We start from the raw sequence: 18,903 nt of genomic DNA, 5'->3' as shown, positions 1-18,903 counted from the left end.
CACAGGGCCCAACGGGTGCTTCATTACTTCGACTGGGTGTTGATTTGCTTTTTGTTTTCAATGAATGTTTTACGTGACATTTCTGAATCTTCCTGAACTGTATTTGCTTGGGTAAGATGGCAGAGGTGCCTGAATTTGCCAAGTTCACAAGGATAGTGGGCAAGCCCCTATCACACGCAAGCACACCTGCCCAGTTCCATGCTTTAGGCCATGTGCCTGCTGAGAACCCAGTGCCATGCGAGCTGAGATTTAATGTTGGAGGAAATTAATATTGAAGCTCTGACTAAAACAGGAATAACTTGGAACTGATGAAAGCAAGTCAGGGTAATATAGAAACATCAAAACATTTTCAATCGGAGCAGGAGCGGGCCATTTGGCCCTTTGAGCCTGCCCCATCATTCAATATGATCAGGCCTGATCATCGAACTCAGTCCCCTGTTCCCACTTTCTCCCCCGTACCCTTTGATCCCTTTATCCCTAAGAACTATATCTAACTCCTTCTTGAAAACATTCACTGTTTTGGCTTCAATCACCTTTTGTGGCAGAGAATTCCACAGGTTCCCCACTGTCTGGGTGAAGATATTTCTCCTCATCTCAGCCCTAAATGGCCTACCCCATAGCTTTAGATTGTGACCCTCTGCTTCTGGTCTCCCTGGTCATCAGGAATATCCTTCCTGTGTTTACCCTGCCCAGTTCTGTTCAGATTTTATAGGCACCTGTGAGATTCCCTCTCATTCTTCTAAACTCCAGTGAATACAATCCTAACTGATCCAGTCTCTCTTCCAACATCAGCCCTGCCATCCCAGGAATCAGTCTGGTAAACCTTCACTGTACTCCCTCCATTTGCAGAACATCCTTCCTCAGATAAGGAGACCAAAACTGTCCACAGTACTCCAGGTGTGGTCTCACCGAGGTTCTGCACAATTACAGCAAGCCATCCCTGCTCCTGTACTTGAATCCTCTCACTATGAAGGGCAACATCCCATTTACCTCCTTCACCTCCTGCTGCCCCTGCAGGCTTACCTTCAGTGACCGGTGTACAGTAACATTCAATAAACTGCTCCAGAACTTAATGGCTAAAATGAAGGTTGAGTCACATAATGGATAACCTAATTGGACTAAACAAGTGATACAGTCAATACAACTCCTTCCTTGTCGAATGTTTGTCTCGGAATACTTCAATGGACACCAAAACACACAAGCCCTTGATTGGCACCACATCCACAAACATCCCACTCCCTCCACCACCGATGCTCAGTAGCTGCAGTGTGTACCATCTACAAGATGCACTGCAGAAATTCACCAAAGACCCTCAGACAGCACCTTCCAAACCCATAACCACCTCCATCTAGACGGACAAGGGCAGCAGATACATGGGAACACCACCCCCCCTCCAAGCCACTTTCCATCCTGACCTGGAAATATATCTCTGTTCTGTCACTGTTGCTGGGTCAAAATCCTGGCATTTCCTCCCTGAGGCCATTGTGGGTCAACACACAGCACACACATAAACTGCAGTGGTTCAAGTAGGCCGCTCACCCCTACCACCTCAAGGGGCAACTGGGGATGGGCAATATTTACTGGCCCAGCCAGCGATGCCCACATTCTGATAATATTTATTCTATATGCCAGGTATCCAGTTAGAGTCAAACCCACCCTGCAGCTAAATACCTCTGGATTTGGAAGTTTGCCATACCTTACTCATGTAACAGAATGTGAGGAAAGCGTTTTTCACCCAGACGATGGTGGGAATGTGGAACTCACTGCCTGTAAGAGTGGGAGAGGCAGAAACCATCATTGCATTGGAGAAGTAATTAGATGTTCACTTGCGATGCCAAGGCTATGGGCCACATGATGGACAATGGGATTAGAATAGTGAGGGGGGTGTCTTTGACCAGCACGGGCCAAAGGGCCTTTTTTCTGTGCCATCAATCTCTCTAACTCTCTACTGTGTTTCTCTGCCCCCGCAGTATGTGACTGTAAAACCGGACCAAGTACAGCTGTTGAAGGGGATGTTTGTACCCATGTGTCAAGGCTGTGGAACCAGGGAGTTGCAGCAGGCGGTTGGCACTGTCGGAGCTGTAATCATGCCTCACAATATCTATTTGTACTCTGCCTTGGTCAGGGTGAGTGTTCCTACTACAGCAAGAGAATATGGAGCAACATTTAAATCTGGGTCCACCAGAAACTGTGGGGAAAAATAACATGGTCACATTAGTGACCAAGGTTAGGAACTAAATACTCCAGGGTATTTTATTATTTTGCAAAGGCAAATATCACAGAAACTGAATGGGGTCAGAGAGACCTGATAACAAAGGACAGTGGTGAAGTAAAATCTAGGCCAAGGAGAATATGAGGTAGAAATCTGCAATAAGTTAGGGTTGCTTTGAACTCTCATCATCAGGAAATTTCTGGGAAAGAGTGATCATAATATTTTGTAGTTTCACTTTCCAACTTGTGATAAAAGTGATATACTTAGGAAGGTAGATTGGAAACATAGATTAAAAGGGTCACATAGGAGATACATGTTAAGGAAGATTTTGTGTTTTTTAATGAATGTACATTGGGAAATAAAATTCTGTGGGAAAACTGACTGATCTGTGCCTCATGAAAAAAGATTTGAGATAGTATTAGATTTAAAGAAGAGGCTCATTACTTTAGAGATAGTAGGAACTGCGGATGCTGGAGAATTTGCGATAACATGGTGTAGAGCTGGATGAACACAGGAGGGCAAGCAGCATCAGAGGAGCAGGAAAGCTGACGTTTCGTGCCTGGATGTCAGTGTTCCTGCTCCTTCTGATGTTGCTTGGCCTGCTGTGTTCATCCAGCTCTGGACCTTGTTATCTCAGGCTCATTACTTTGCTCAGGAGACTAGTAAGTCTCAGGATGATGACAGTTTGAAAACTGTGAAAGAATGTCTAAGACATTAATGAAGAGGGAGCAAATAGAATGAGAGCAATTAATTATGAGTAAATAAGCCATAAATGCCAAAACAGATTGTAAGAGCTTATATAAGCATGCAAAAAGGAGGGGAGCAACTGGAATAAACTCCAATTATTGAGAAGGCAAACTGGTGTATTTCTCGAAGAGGTCGGTACAGAATTTGATGCAGTGTATTTTGTTCCAACGCTTGCAAATCAGTTCAATCTCAATTAGCATGGGACGGTGGTCCAGAATTCACTCCTCAAACAGAAACAGATTAACGTGTTATTCATTTTTGTTTGCTGGGAGTGGGGGCGTGGAATCCTGCTGTGCACGCTTGCTGCTGCTTGCTGACAGCACATTGAACTTGAAGGCAGACCTCCCAAAGAGGTTTCTGACTGAAGTAATTGTGCGATACAGAGTGAGGTGGGGAGAGATGGCGAGGTGGCCGGTTAGGGAAGGCAGCGATATTGAGGGGTCACTGAGCAATAACGTTCTGTCTCTCTCGCCCACAGTCCAGACAAGTGAACCGAGCTGATAAGAATGAGGTGAAGGAGGCGAATCGCTACTATTTAATCGAAGCCTGCATGGCTCTGTTGCTGTCATTCATCATCAATGTCTTTGTGGTCTCAGTGTTCGCTGAGGCTTTCTATAATAAGACCAATGCACAAGTGGTGAGTGTCAGATGTAACACACGCTGTCAGGGACACATGGTGCTCGTAAGTGGTGCAGCCCCTCCAGCAAGCTGGCACAATAGTTTCTTTGGAAATGTGGTAGATTGCCTATAACCTTGAATTTGGTACATTCCAGTCCCAGACTTTCATTGCCAGTTTCTCCAGGCAGAAGCCTGTATCCCATCAAACAAGACCATTTGCTTTATTTATCGATTATAATTACATTTGGAAGATACATGGGAGCAATGTACACTGTATGACAAGTTACTACTAGTGATGCTGTCATTGAAGAATAAGGAAATGGGTGAGCTGAGCAATTGGTTTTGATTTGATTTATTATTGTCCCATGTACCGGTATACAGTGAAAATTATTGTTGTGCAGAAACAGAGTAGTAAAGAAAGTGTTTGGTACACTTGCCTTTATTGGTCAGTGCATTGAGTATAGGAATTGGGAGGTCATGTTGTGGCTGTACAGGACATTGGTTAGGGCCACTTTTGGAATACTGCGTTCAGTCCCGGTCTCCCTGCTATAGGAAGGATGTTGTAAAAGTTGAAAGGGTTCAGAAAGGATTTACAAGGATGTTGCCACTGTTTGACCTATAGGGAGAAGTTGAATAGGCTTGGTTTATTTCACTTAGAGTGTCGAAGAGTGGGGGTGACCTTCTAGAGATTTTTCAAATCATGAGAGGCATGGATAGGGTGAATAGCAAAGGTCCTTGCCCAAGGGTAAGGGAGTCCACAACTAGAGGGCCATAGGTTTATGGTGAGAGGGGAAAGATATATAAGGGGCCTAAGGGATAACTTTTTTCACACAGAGGGTGGTGTGTGTATGGAATGAGCTGCCAGAGGAAGTGGTGGAGGCTGGTACAGTTACAACATTTAAAAGGCATCTGGATGGGTACATGAATAGGAAGGGTTTAGAGGGATATGGGCTAAATGCTGGCAAATGGGATGAGATTAATTTATGATATCTGATTTGAATGGACAAGTTGGACCAAAGGGTCTATTTCTGTGCTGTGTAACTCTATGACTGTAAGCCATACCTTACGTAAGTACATCAGGGTAATCGAACAGAAAGTAGAATATTGTGTTTCAGCTACAGAGAAGATGCCGAGAAAGATCAACTGTAATATATGAGAAGCCCATTCAAGTCTGATAATGTTTACAGAGGATGAAATGAGCTTGCCAGAGCACCTGAGGGAGTTCTTTGTACAGTTGTGAATGGGAACACAATAAAACATAGCAAGATAATAGTCACAAAGAAAGTATTGGCAGGAAAGAATGCCAAGTCCCCAGGATCAGATGTTTTCCATCCCAGGATTTTTACAGAATGTGGGTGACAAAATTTTGAACCCCCACTTCCAATTTTCTAAGGTTCTCTCAATTCAAGAACTGCTTCGTTTGATTAGAAAAATGCACACATCACTCCACTATTTATTAAAGTTGAGACTGTCATGACTGAGGCTGGAGGAGTACACTATCATTCCAATCCCGCTCCCATATAGGTACAATGTAAAATATAAATAGGTTTTCCAGTTACCAAGGTGACCAATTAAGTACCTCATCTATATCATGTTTATACAGTAAAGATCTATCAACCAGTTTTCTTAAATGCATGATTATTGGTTTATTATTAAAATAAAGCTTATTCAATAAAGATACAATCATTGATTAATATTCATAGTCAGAAAAGTAGAATTATAAATGTTTGTCACACACACGCGCACACACACACACACGCACACACACACACACACACACACACACACACACACACACTTGCTCTCTCGCTGTGTTTCGGGAAAGAGGAACAAAAACAGATTTCTCTGCAGACCATAAGGTGCAGAAGCAGATTTAGACCCATCAGCCCATCGAAACTGCTCTACCATTTGATCATGGTCAATATGCTTCTGAAAGATAGATTTTGAAAATGGGTTATTCTTGAAGGTAAAAGGTTAAAGCACAGACTGTTCGAGAGCTTGCTTCTCTGATGTTCTGCCAGTAACCACATATGGTTATCTTTGAAATCTTGACAACACCATTTGCTCTGGAATCATGGGATCTCCTTTCAATCACTATTTCAAAAAAAAACAAATAGGTTTCACCTTGAACTCAACAACAGGGCTCTTCTGTTCAGAACTGGGAGTGATTCTTAACAGGCTTTTCTCTGGCTCAGCTTGTCTTTAGCAGGCTTTGGTCCAACTGAACTAAATAAGACAAGAATATCTTCAAGCCAGGCACTGTTCAAGCTGCCCCATCGGGGTATGCAGAAAAGCAAGCAGTTATCACCCATCATGTGATTTCCCTGAAGTGTTTTTCTTTAAAAATAAATCTCCAATGACTATGGTGAACTTTCAATGACCTATTTTAAAGAAGCTATTTCAGGTCTGTCCACAAATAAATCCATTTTCCACAATCCTTCAAAACTTAAATATAACACATCTTTGATAAGAACGAGAAACCAGGGAATTTTCAATGGGATAATGGAATTCATGGGTGGTGTAACTGATCACATGACTCTGACATCAGTAAGAGAGAACCCTGAATATTCCTTGACTTTCAGCGTTCTCTTGGCTTGTTGCTCCTACTTATCACCTTGAAATGAACACAGTGTACTCTACCCAATTCCTTATTAGATACTTTACAGCTGTGAATCTTCTCTCAAGTAGCTGTTCCCAGTCTACTTTAACCAGATCCAGCTTTATTTTAATAAAATCTGACTTCTCCCAATTTAAAACACATTTTTATGCAGACCGTCTTTTTCCCATTCTGTAACAAACTTAAATTGTGTGGTGTTCTGGTTGCTATTGCTAAAATGCTCCTCTATTGTCACCTCAAACATCTATCCAACTTTGTTCCCCAGAATTAGGTGCAGCACTGTACCATCCCTTACTGGACAATCTACATCTTGATAGAGAAATCTCTCCTGGATACATTTAATCCCAATTAATGTTGGAGACATTGAAATCCTCGAATATAATTACCGTATTATTACACATCTCAGTAAATTCTTTACATATCCACTCCTCTATTTCCCATTGACTGGGGGCCCATAATATGCTCCCAGTGATGTGACTGCCTGCTCTTCATTCCTCAGCCCAACCCACAAAGTCTTATTTGGAGATCCTTCCAAGATATTGCCCTTCCTCATTGCAGTAAAAGTCTTCTGAATTAATAATGCAACAGCACCACCTCTTTCTCACCCTTCCCTGTCCTGCCTGATCCTGAGTTGTAAGTCCTGACCCTTGCTTAACCATGTCTGTGGTGGCAACAATATCACAATTCCACGTGTAAGTCTACTCCCTTAACCCAGCTGTCTTACCTTGAATACCCCCACCATTAACGTAGAGGCCATCCAGCCTTGCCGTACTCCCCTGAATCTCAACGTGATGAAGCGATTGAAGATGGTTGAGTTCAGGAAACTATCCTGCAGAGATGTCCTGCAACTGAGATGGGTGACCTCAAACAGCCATAACCATCTTGCTATGTGTCAAATCTGACTCCAAACAGTGGAGGGTTTTCCTTCTGATTCCCATTGATTCCAGTTATGTAAGGGCTCCTTGATGCCACACTCCGTCAAATGTGACCTAGATGTCCATAGGAGAGCAGAATTAGGCCATTCGGCCTATCAAGACTGATCTGCCTTTTGATCGTGGTAGATACGTTTCTCAACCGCATTCAGTTGTTTTCTGCCTGCAACCCTTGATCCCCTTACCAGTCAAGGCCTATCCATATCTCTGCCTTAAATACACTCATAGACTCCACTGCCTTCTGCAGCAATGACTTCCACAGATTCACCACGCTCTGGCTGAAGAAATTCCTCCTTGTCTCAGTTCTAAAGGGTTGTCCCTTCACTCTGACACTGTGTCCTCGGGTCCTAGTCTGTCGTACTGGTGGAAACGTCATCTCCACGTTCACTCTATCTCCAAACCTGTCACTATGCTTTTAGTTTCTATCAGATGTTGCCAGGGGCTGTTCATCTCACCTCTTGAATTCAGCTCTTATGTCCATGTTTGAACCAAAGCCAGAAAAAGGCCAGGAGCTGAGTGACCCTAATGGAACCTAAACTGGGTGTCACTGAGCAGGTTATTTTGAAGCCAGTGCTGCTCTGAAAGCTGTGTTGATGACACCCTTCATCACCTAGAGCTTGCTGATGTCGTCAAATAATTAGAGCAAAATCTTTCAGGAGTGAAATTAGGAAACGTTCTCTCATGAAAAGAGTGGTGAATGTTTGAAATAGCATTGATTGGTAGTGTGGCTACAGAGTGCTTGGATTGCTGAATGAAAAGACTACACAGTTTAGAAGTGAATCTGACACCATTTCTTTTCTTTCATAGCACGAAGTGTGCGCCAATAGCAGTAGTCCGCATTCTGGCCTCTTCCCAAGCAATAACAACACTCTCAGTGTCGACATCTATAAAGGGGTAAGTGTAATTGGATACAAAATTGACTTGACACTAAGAGACAGAGGGTGATGGTGGAGGGCTGCTCTTCAGACTGGAGGCCTGTGACCAGTAGCATTCCACAGGGATCGGTACTGGGTCCACTTTTGTTTGTCATTTATATAAATGATTGAGATGAGAATGTAGAAGGCATGGTTGGTAAGTTGACAATGACACCAACATTGGAGGTATAGTCAACAATGAAGAAGGTTCTCTAAGATTACAACGAGATCTTGATCAATTGGGTAATTGGGCTGAGGAGGGGCAGATGGAGTTTAGTTTGGGTAAATGTGAGGTATTGCATTTCTGTAAAACAAGCAAGGACGGCACTTATCCAATTAATGGTAGGGCCCTGGATAGTGTTGTAGAACAGAGAGACCTCAGGGTTCGGGCACATAATCCTTTGAAGTTTGCATCACAGGTAGACAGAGGGGGTTAAGAAGGTGTTTAACACACTTATTGCTCAGACCTTTGAGAATAGGAGTTGGGACATCACGTTGAGGTTGTCCAGGACATTGGTGAGGTCTCTTCTGGAGCACTGTGAGCAATTCTGGTCTCCCAGTTATAGAAAGGATATCATTAAATTGGAGAGGGTTCAGAAAAGATTTACCAGAATTTTGCCAGGAATGGAGGGTTTGAGTTATAAAAATAGGCTGGGACATTTTTCTCTAGAGCGTAGGAGGTTGAATGGTGACTTTATAGAGATTTATAAAATCATGAGAGGTATAGATAAGGTGAATAGCAAAATCTTTTCACTGAAGTGGGGAAGTTCAAAAGTAGGGGGCGTAATTTTAAGGTGAGAGGAGAAAAATTTAAAAAGGACATGAGGGTCAAATTTCTTTTACACAGAGAGTGGTTTGTGTGTGGAATGAACTGCCAGAGGAAGTTGTTATGGACCAGACCAGACTCCCTCAAAATATTTTAAGAAGGTAGCCTCCCCCTTAACTTTTTCTTATTTTAAAGGTAAATGTAAAATGGGTGTTCCCGATGTGATGTGACAGGTCAACCTACTTGACATTAAGCGAAACACAATCTATTTAAACACAATAGTTAAAATACAAACAAAAGAAAGATGAATTTAAAGTAACTTAATTACTGGAAAACTTAACCGAATACTAGTTCCAGAACCTATTACTAATTAACTGTTTCAATACAGTAAAATGCCATAAACCCAAAAAGGTAAATTTGGGCTCAGATTCTTACATGCGGTTTTCCAAACCAGGAGGAAACAACATCGAGAGATTTCAGAGAAAGTAGCAGCTCAGAATCATTAACTGAAGCTTCCAACTCTTCTGAGATAGCTTCAGACTGTTAAGGCTAAAAACAAAAGGAAGCCTGGTCTGTGAGAGCTGACCACTCTCTTTTTCAAGGTTTTCAAAAAAACAATCTGAAGGCCTCCTAAGCTATTTATGTATGCTGTTTCCAGTAGCCAGTCCTCTGCCTTTGTAACCTCTCTTCGAAAAAGCCCAGGACAAAATAACTTTTTTTTAAAGTAACAGCATTGTCATAAAGTGGTAGATGTGGGCACAGTTACAATATTTGAAAGACATTTGGATAAGCACGTGAGTAGGGAAGGTTTTGAAGGGGTAAGGGCCAAGTACAGACTAGTCGGGCTTGTTTACTTAAGGAACATGGCCAGCATGAACTGGGTTGGACCAAAGGGTCTGTTTCCATGCTGTATGACTCTATGATTCTTTGCCTGTGTGAAAGCCTTTGCAATTCTTTGTGAGTTTCTATGGGTGTTCCCAACTTTTCACAGACCTCGATAAGTCTTTGACTGATCTGTTATAATGGAGGTGGCAACAGAGTATTTAGAAAATCATAACATGATAAGAAAGAGTCAAAGCATATTAGTAAAAGAGAAGCCATGCTTGGAAAATCCATTCAAGTATTTCGAGGGCACAGCTAGCTAGAAGTGATCCGGTGGATCATCAGAAACTGCTCACTAAGGAATCAGACAATATCAGAGCTCACGAGATAATGTATTAACAGAGCTTGTAGATTGGGTAACAGCCTGAAAACAGAGAGTGAGAATAAAATCGGCCATTTTCAAGTTGTAACTAGGATCTAAACTCCATTGAGTACAGACCCGGAGTCCTCATATGACAGGCCCTTCATCCCTGGGATCATTCTTGTAAACCTCCTCTGAACCCCCTCCAATGCCAGCACATCCTGCCTTAGATACAGGGCCCAAAACTGCTGACAACATTCCAAATGCAATCTGACCAGAGCCTTATACAGCCTCAGCAGTACATCCCTGTTCTCTAGCACTCTCAAAATAACTGCACCTACCATGTCAGAGTGGGGGTCCTGAGAACCAGGCAATGACCAGCTGCAACAAAAGAGAATCTAACCTTCTCCCTTGGACATTCAGCAGTATTAACATAATCAAACCTCCCCACTATCATTATACTGGGGGTTAGAATTGACTAGAAACTGAAATGGACCAGGCATGTAAATAATATGGCTGCCAAAGCAATTTAGAGGCAATGTATTCAATGATGATTAACTCCCTTCCCGATGCCCCAAAGCCTGTCCACCATCTACAAAGCACAAGTCAGGAGTGTGATGGAATATTCCCCACTTGCCTGGATGGGTGCAGCTCCAACAACACTCAAGAAGCTTGACACCATCCAGGACAAAGCAGCTCCCGCTTGAGTGGCACCATATCCACAAGCATTTACTCCCTCCACCACTGGTGTTCAGTCACAGCAGTGTGTACCATCTACAGGATGCACTGCAGAAATTCACCAAAGATCCTTCCAAACCCACGACCACTTATATCTCCAAGGACGAGTGCAGCAGGTACACAGGAACACCACCCCCTGCAAGTTCCCCTCCAAGTCACTCACCAGCCTGACTTGGAAATATATCGCCGTTCCTTCAGTGTCACTGGGTCACAATCCTCCCTCAGGGCATTGTGGCTCTACCTTTAGCATGTGGACTGCAGCAGATGGAGAAGGCAGCTCAACATCACCTTCTCAAGACCTTCAGCCCACCAAGTCTGCACCAGCACATGATGATACTTTTATTTCCTAAAGGGAATTAGTGAACTACATGGGTTTTTCCCCAACAATTAATTGGTCATCATTAGACTCTTAATTTCAGATGTTTTAATTGTTGAATTCAAATTCCACCATCTGCTGTGGCGGTTTTTGAACCCATCATCTCCCCATCGTTTATTCGTTGGGTATCATTTATACCTCAGCTATTCCCTTTGCCTCCACAAGAAGATCTCATTTTTGATCCATCCTTTTACTGTTGCTGTGTTTATAAAATAGCTTCGGGTTCCTTTTAATGTTCGGCACAAATGTATTCTTACCCTTTCTTTACTGCTCTTATTCCATTCTTAAGTCTCTTCTGTACACACCCTACTCAGTTTGTTCTTCTATTGCGTTATGAACCTGACACGTCTCATCAGCCTCATTTTCCTGTTTCATTTCAATCTGTGCATTTTCAAAATCTGCACAGCTTTACCTGTGCCTGACTTTCCTTACCAGCTTTCAAGAACATGTCCACCCTGGACCTCAGTTACTTTCTCTTCACTGGTCTCAAATCACTCATTTTCTTGTTGGTTTTTTGTTCTAATCCACCTGAGTCGGCTCCATTTTCAGATCAGATCACTGAAGGTTGCTCGCCCCAGTTTGGTATTTTCACATTCGGCCAGCCGTTATACTTTTCTCTAACTATTCTTGGCCTAATGATATTCTGGTCACTGTTCCTTGAACTGTCTCCTGCTGAAGTATACTCCACACAGAGGGTGGTGCTTATATGGAATGGGCTGCTGGAGAAAGTGGTTGAGGCGGGTACAATAGCAACATTTAAAAAACATTTGGATAGGTACATGGATGGGAAGGGTTTTGAGGGATATATGGACCAAATGTGGGCAGTTGGAACTAGCTGAGCGGGTACCATGGTCAGCATGGACCAGTTTGGGCCGAAGGGCCTGTTTCCATGCTGTATTAATCTATGACTCCAATTTTCCCACTTCTTCCCGACAACTTAGGAAATTAGGAACAGGAGCAGGCCATTCAGCCCCTCGAGCCTGTTCTAGTATTCAATGTGGTCATTTCCGATACGTTGCTGAACTCCATAGACATGCCTTTGACCCATATCCCTTAATACCTTTTGCTTAATGCTAAAAACGCTCTCTCAGATTTAAAGCTAACAACTGATTCAGCATCCACTGCCTTTTGTGGGCGAGTTTAAAACCTCTACTGCCCGCTGTATGTCGAAGTGCTTCCTACCATCTCTCTTGAACAGTCTGGCCCTAATTCTCAGACTCTGCCGCTTAGTTCTAGAACCCCAGACCAGTGGAAACAGTTTATCTTTATCTGTCCTGTCAGTATCTTGAAGGTTTGAATCTTCACCTTGTAAGGTCTAAAGAACCAGATCTAACAATTGGGCTGGAAACATCAAACTCCTACAGTGTGGGGGCAGGCCATTCAGCCCATCAAGCCTCCACCAACCATCTGAAGAGCATCTCACCTAGACCCACCCCCGACTCTATCTCTATATTTCCCCATGGCTAACCTACCTAGCCTGCACACCATTGAACTATGAGAGGAAAAACCACACAGATACAGGGAGAACATGCAAACTCCACAGTCATCTAAAGGTGGAATTGAACCCAGGACCCCGGCGCTGTGAGGCAGCAGTGCTAACCACCGAGCCACCGTGATTAAGTGCATGTTTCAAGTATAACCTGAAATAGAGGCAGACTCCTGTGGTTACTCAGAAAGGAAAACAAAGCACTGGAGGAACTCAGCAGGGCCTGTGCAGAGAGAAACAGAGTTCTGAGGAAGGGTCACTGGACTCAAAACATAAACTCAGTTTCTCTCTCCACAGGCGGCACGGTGGCTCAGCGGTTAGCACTGCAGCCTCACAGCGCCAGGGACCCAGGTTCAATTCCAGCCTCGGGCGACTGTCTGTGCAGAGTTTGCACATTCTCCCCGTGTCTGCGTGGGTTTCCTCCGGGTGCTCCGGTTTCCTCCCACAGTCCAAAGGTGTGCAGGCTCGGTGGATCAGCCATGCTAAATTGCCTGTAGTGTTCAGGGGTGTGTGGGTTATAGGGGGATGGGTCTGGGTGGGATGCTTCAAGGGGTGGTGTGGACTTGTTGGGCCGAAGGGCCTGTTTCCACACTGTAGGGAATCTAATCTAATCTTAAAAAAAAACAGGTGCTGCCAGACCTCCTGAGGTTCTCCAGCTCTCTTTCATGTATTACTTCCCCTCTTTATATGTAAACTGCCCTTATTCCAGTCTATATTAAGACACTTGAAGAACCTCATTATCTCTGCTCTGTAGTTGTAGCATTTTTAGTAATTTGATTGCAAATGTGATCCTCTATCTCTCTCCACTCTTTGGTGGCATTTACTATATACTCTATACATTGTCTGGGTTTTTCTCGGTAGAGATAGTCTTCACTGGGTTACACAAGTGTTTTGAGTCTTGGCTGGTCTTAAAAAATGTGATTTACAAATCTTCACATGTTGTACTGAGCCTTATTATACTTTATAACTTTTTAAAAGTCCACGCAGATGACCTTATTAAGATAACTTTTTATGGGTACAAATGGGGTGACCAGTGGAGTGTCGCTCGCTCAGAGACAGTTAGACATCAACTGTATTGATGTGAGCACGAGAGTCACATATAGGACAATCCAAGTCAGAAAAGCAGATTTTCTTCTGTAAAGAACATTAAAAACAGTTGATAATAAAATGTGAGGCTGGATGAACACAGCAGGCCAAGCAGCATCTCAGGAGCACAAAAGCTGATGTTTCGGGCCTAGACCCTTCATCAGAGAGGGGGATGGGGAGAGGGAACTGGAATAAATAGGGAGAGAGGGGGAGGCGGACCGAAGATGGAGGGAAAAGAAGATAGGTGGAGAGGAGAGTATAGGTGGGGAGGTAGGGAGGGGATAGGTCAGTCCAGGGAATACGGACAGGTCAAGGAGGTGGGATGAGGTTAGTAGGTAGGAAATGGAGGTGTGGCTTGAGGTGGGAGGAAGGGATGGGTGAGAGGAAGAACAGGTTAGGGAGGCAGAGACAGGCTGGACTGGTTTTGGGATGCAGTGGGTGGAGGGGAAGAGCTGGGCTGGTTGTGTGGTGCAGTGGGGGGAGGGGACGAACTGGACTGGTTTAGGGATGCAGTTGGGGAAGGGGAGATTTTGAAACTGGTGAAGTCCACATTGATACCATTAGGCTGCAGCGTTCCCAGGCGGAATATGAGTTGCTGTTCCTGCAACCTTCGGGTGGCATCATTGTGGCACTGCAGGAGGCCCATGATGGATATGTCATCTAAAGAATGGGAGGGGGAGTGGAAATGGTTTGCGACTGGGAGGTGCAGTTGTTTGTTGCGAACTGAGCGGAGGTGTTCTGCAAAGCGGTCTCCAAGCCTCCGCTTGGTTTCCCCAATGTAGAGGAAGCCACACCGGGTACAGTGGATGCAGTATACCACATTGGCAGATGTGCAGGTGAACCTCTGCTTAATGTGGAATGTCATCTTGGGGCCTGGGATAGGGGTGAGGGAGGAGGTGTGGGGGCAAGTGTAGCATTTTCTGCAGTTGCAGGGGAAAACAGTTGGATTTTTAACAAAAGCCCAAGAACTTCATGCCAACATTTTATTTCAAGGTTTTTCTTTGAACCAAATTCAAATTCTCAACCGATCATGGGTGAGATTCGATCTCCCATTCTCCGGACTCATAACTAGCATACAATTACACCCACTTACCACCAGAAAGTACTTTGATTTCAGTCAGTGGTAATTGACAGCATTCACACTCAGCAACCTGTCTGTTGTCTTTCCCTCAGGGCGTTGTGTTGGGCTGTTACTTTGGTCCTGCTGCTCTCTACATCTGGGCCATTGGCATCCTAGCTGCAGGCCAGAGTTCGACCATGTCGGGGACATATACTGGACAATTTGTCATGGAGGTAATCCTTGCTTTACGACCTTCTTTGTGCTCTGCTAGTCTTTAAAGCGCAAGGGAAGCAATTCTAGTGCTGGAGCAAATGTAGAGAAGAGCCATGCAATTGACTCCTGTTTCAGGGATCTGGATTACATGGAGAGATTGAGGCTGCTCAACCAGCAAAGCAGGAGACTCAAAGAAACAAGACATTAAACAGGATAGAGCAATGGAGCCTTACTAACAAGGAAAAGGCCCTTCGGCCCATTGTGCCCACATCATGCCCACATTAGTCGCCACAATTTAATATATTCCAGTCCCAATTTCCAACACTTGGCCAATAGCCTTGTTTGCTATGGCATTTCAAATGCTCATCTAAATCGTTCCGAAATGTCTTGAGGGTTTCCGTCCCCACAGCCCTTTCTGGCAGTGAGCTCCAGATTCCCACTACCCTCCAGTGAAAAACTGTTTCCTCAAATCCCCCTCTCAACCTCCTGCTCCTTGCCTTAAAACTGTGCCCCTGAATATTGACCCTTCTGCTGAGGGGAAAGGTTTCTGAAGTTGTGGACTTGCTCACCGAGCCTGTGTGTTTGATTACAGACGTTTCGTCACCGTGCTGGGTAACACCGTCAGTGCACCTCTGGTGAAGTGTTGGTGTTCTGTCCCATTTGTTATTTATATGCCTCGGTTTGCTGGGGTGGTTGGAGTCACTTCCAGTTCGGTTTTTCAGTGGTTTGTACACAGGGTCTAACTCAATCTGTTTGTTGATGGAGTTTGGTTGCTCTCTATCTATCCTGTCTGTTCCCCTCAGAACTTTGTACCCCTCAACCAGGTTGTCCCCTGAGCCTTCTCTGTTCTCAGGAGAACAACCCCAGCCAATCGAGCCCCTCTTTATCGCTGAATCAGTCCAGCCCATGCAATATCCTGATGTGTCTCCTCTGCACACCGTCCAGTACAGTCACATTCTTCCTGTAGTGTGGTGGCCAGAACTGCACACTGGACACCAGCTCTGGTATAACTAACATTATATACAGCCCCATCATAACCTCCCTGCTCTTGTAAATAAAAGCCAAAAGAACTGCGGATGCTGTGAATCAGGAACAAAAACAAAGTTGCTGGAAAAACTCAGCGGGTCTGGTAGCATCTGTGAAGGAAAAAGGAGAGTTAACGTTTTGGGTCCGGTGACCCTTCCTCAAAACGTTAACTGTTTTTTCCATCACAGATGCAGCCAGACCTGCTGAGTTTTTCCAGAAACTTTGAATACAAGATCAGGGAGAAAAAAAAACAATGTCTCAACTAATAAAGGTAAGTACGCCATATGCCTTCTTAACCACCTCATCTACCTGTCCTGCTGCTTTCAACAACCTACGGACATGAACTCCAAGGTCCCTCTGATCCTCAGTACTTCCTACAGCCCTGCCATTCAATGTGTTCTCGCTTTGTTAGGTAGGACAACACTGGAGTATTGCTTCAATGTGCATCACAGCTGTGGGACCATTATAGTCATACAGCATAGGAATAGACCCCTCGGTCCAACCAGTCCATGCCAACCATAATCCCAAACTAAACTAGTCTCACCTGCCTGTACTTGGCCCATATCCCTCCAAACTTTCCCTATCACGAACTTAGCCAAATGTCTTTTAAATGTTGTAACTGTAGTCATCCACCACTTCCTCTGAAAGTTCATTCCACACACAGACCACTCTGTTTAAAAGAAAAGAGTTGCCCCTCATGTCTTTTATAAACTTCTCTCCTCTCACTTTAAAAATATGCGCCCTAGCCTTGAACTTCCTCGCCCTAGGGAAAAGATACCAGCCATTTACCTAATCGATACCCATCATAACTTTATAAAACTCTAGAAGGTCACTCCTCAGTCTACTATGCTCCAGTGAAAAAGCTCCCAACCTATCCAGCCTCTCCTTTTCCCTCAAACCTTCCACTCCCAGCAACTTGCTGGTAAATCTCTTCTGAACTCTCTCCACCTTAGTAATATGCTTCCCGTAACAGGATGAGCAGAACTAAGGTTCAAACCAGTTAAAAGACACATTTTGCAGTAAGTAGGATGGAAAGCCACTGCATAAGGCCAAAGTAAGAAGGTAAAATCATTTAGGACTCAACCTGGATCCTGTGATGTCATTTTCTGAGCTGATGCACTCAAAGAGGCCAGTAGTGTGTGGTTCTCCTGCACACGTTCACAAAACATGGATGGCCAGTCACACCTTAGAGATGAAAGAGTGATCAGAAATTCTGACCAGTCCCAATGTGAAGTGAATCTGCCTTTCGTTTCTCCAATGCTGACCTGTATTCCTGGTTTAATTTGAGATTGTACTTTGTACTTTGTTTCTTCCTGTGTTAAGAATACTGACTTTAATTTCGCCTTAAGATAACAAGGTGTAGAGTTGGATGAACACAGCAGGCCAGGCAGCATCTTAGGAGCGCAAAAGCTGACGTTTCGGGCCTAGGCTCTTCATCAGAAAAGGGGGATGGGGAGAGGGTTCTGAAATAAATAGGGAGAGAGGGGGAGGCGGACCGAAGATGGATAGAGGAGAAGATAGGTGGAGAGGAGACAGACAGGTCAAAGAGGCAGGTCTAGAGCCAGTAAAGGTGAGTGTAGGTGGGGAAGTAGGGAGGGGATAGGTCAGTCCGGGGAAGATGGACAGGTCAAGGGGGCGGGACGAGGTTAGTAGTTAGGAGATGGGGGTGTGGCTTGAGGTGGGAGGAGGGGATAGGTGAGAGGAAGAACAGGTTAGAGAGGCGGGGATGAGCTGTGCTGGTTTTGGGATGCGGTAGGGGGAGGGAAGATTTTGAAGCTTGTGAAATCCACATTGATACCATTGGGCTGTAGGGTTCCCAAGCGGAATATGAGTTGCTGTTCCTGCAACCTTCGGGTGGCATCATTGTGGCACTGCAGGATGCCCATGATGGACATGTCATCTAAGGAATGGGAGGGGGAGTTGAAATGGCTCGTGACTGGGAGGTGCAGTTGTTTATTGCAAACCAAATGTAGGTGTTCTGCAAAGCGGTCCCCAAGCCTCCGCTTGGTTTCCCCAATGTAGAGGAAGCCACAATGGGCACAGCGGATGCAGTACACCACATTGTGCAGGTGAACATCTGTTTGATGTGGAAAGTCTTCTTGGGGCCTGGGATGTGTGAGGGAGGAGGTGTGGGGGCAAGTGTAGCACTTCCTGTGGTTGCAGGGGAAGGTGCCAGGGGTGGGGGGTTTGGAGGAGAGTGTGGAGTGGACAAGGGAGTCATGGAGAGAGTGGTCTCTCCGGAAAGCAGACAGGGGTGGGGATGGAAAAATGTCTTGGGTGGTGGGGTCCGATTGCAGATGGCAGAAGTGTCGGAGGATGATGCGTTGGATCCAGAGGTTGGTGGGGTGGTATGTGAGGACGAGGGTGATTCTCTTTTGGCGGTTTTTGTGGGAACAGGGTGTGAGGGAAGAGTTGAGGGGAAATGCGGGATTCACGGTCAATGGTGTTCTCGACCACTGCGAGGAGAAAGTTGCGGTCCTTGAAAAACGAGGACATCTGGGATGTACGGAAGTGGAATGCCTCATCCTGGGAGAAGATGTGGCTGAGGCAAAGGAGTTGGGAATAGGGGATGGAATTTTTGCAGGAAGGTAGGTGGGAGGAGGTGTATTCTCGGTAGCTGTGGAAGTCGGTGGGTTTGAAATGGATATCGGTTTCTGGGTGGTTGCCTGAGATGGAGACAGAGAGGTCCAGGAAGGGGAGGGATGTGTTGGAGATGGTCCAGGTGAACTTGAGTTTGGGGTGGAAGGTGTTGGTGAAGTGGATGAACTGTTCTAGCTCCTCTTGGGAGCACAAAGCGGCGCTGATATAGTCATCAATGTAACGGAGGAAGAGGTGGGATTTAGAGCCCGTGTAGCTATGGTTCGCCTCACGTCCCTCAAGGAAAGCTCCTGCCCTTTCGGGGCTTTTGGTGGCAGTTTATCACCACACG

The 18,903-nt window shown here is 44.9% G+C and overlaps 1 protein-coding gene across 5 annotated transcripts in view; it reads left to right on the top strand.

Annotated features, from left to right (window-relative positions):
* LOC125448342 (natural resistance-associated macrophage protein 2-like) overlaps positions 1 to 18,903 on the top strand; it is a 182,065-nt gene that overhangs the window by 130,420 nt on the left and 32,742 nt on the right. For all 5 annotated transcript variants that reach the window (XM_048523604.2, XM_048523601.2, XM_048523603.2 and 2 more), the window contains 4 exons: positions 1,971 to 2,126; positions 3,438 to 3,596; positions 7,934 to 8,020; positions 14,849 to 14,968. In XM_048523604.2, coding sequence (XP_048379561.1) covers positions 1,971 to 2,126; positions 3,438 to 3,596; positions 7,934 to 8,020; positions 14,849 to 14,968 — 522 coding nt within the window. The remainder of the gene's footprint in view (positions 1 to 1,970; positions 2,127 to 3,437; positions 3,597 to 7,933; positions 8,021 to 14,848; positions 14,969 to 18,903) is intronic.

Source organism: Stegostoma tigrinum, chromosome X, assembly GCF_030684315.1.
Source record: "Stegostoma tigrinum isolate sSteTig4 chromosome X, sSteTig4.hap1, whole genome shotgun sequence".
Lineage (NCBI taxonomy): Eukaryota > Metazoa > Chordata > Chondrichthyes > Orectolobiformes > Stegostomatidae > Stegostoma > Stegostoma tigrinum.
This window is presented reverse-complemented; position numbering and strand designations above follow the sequence as displayed.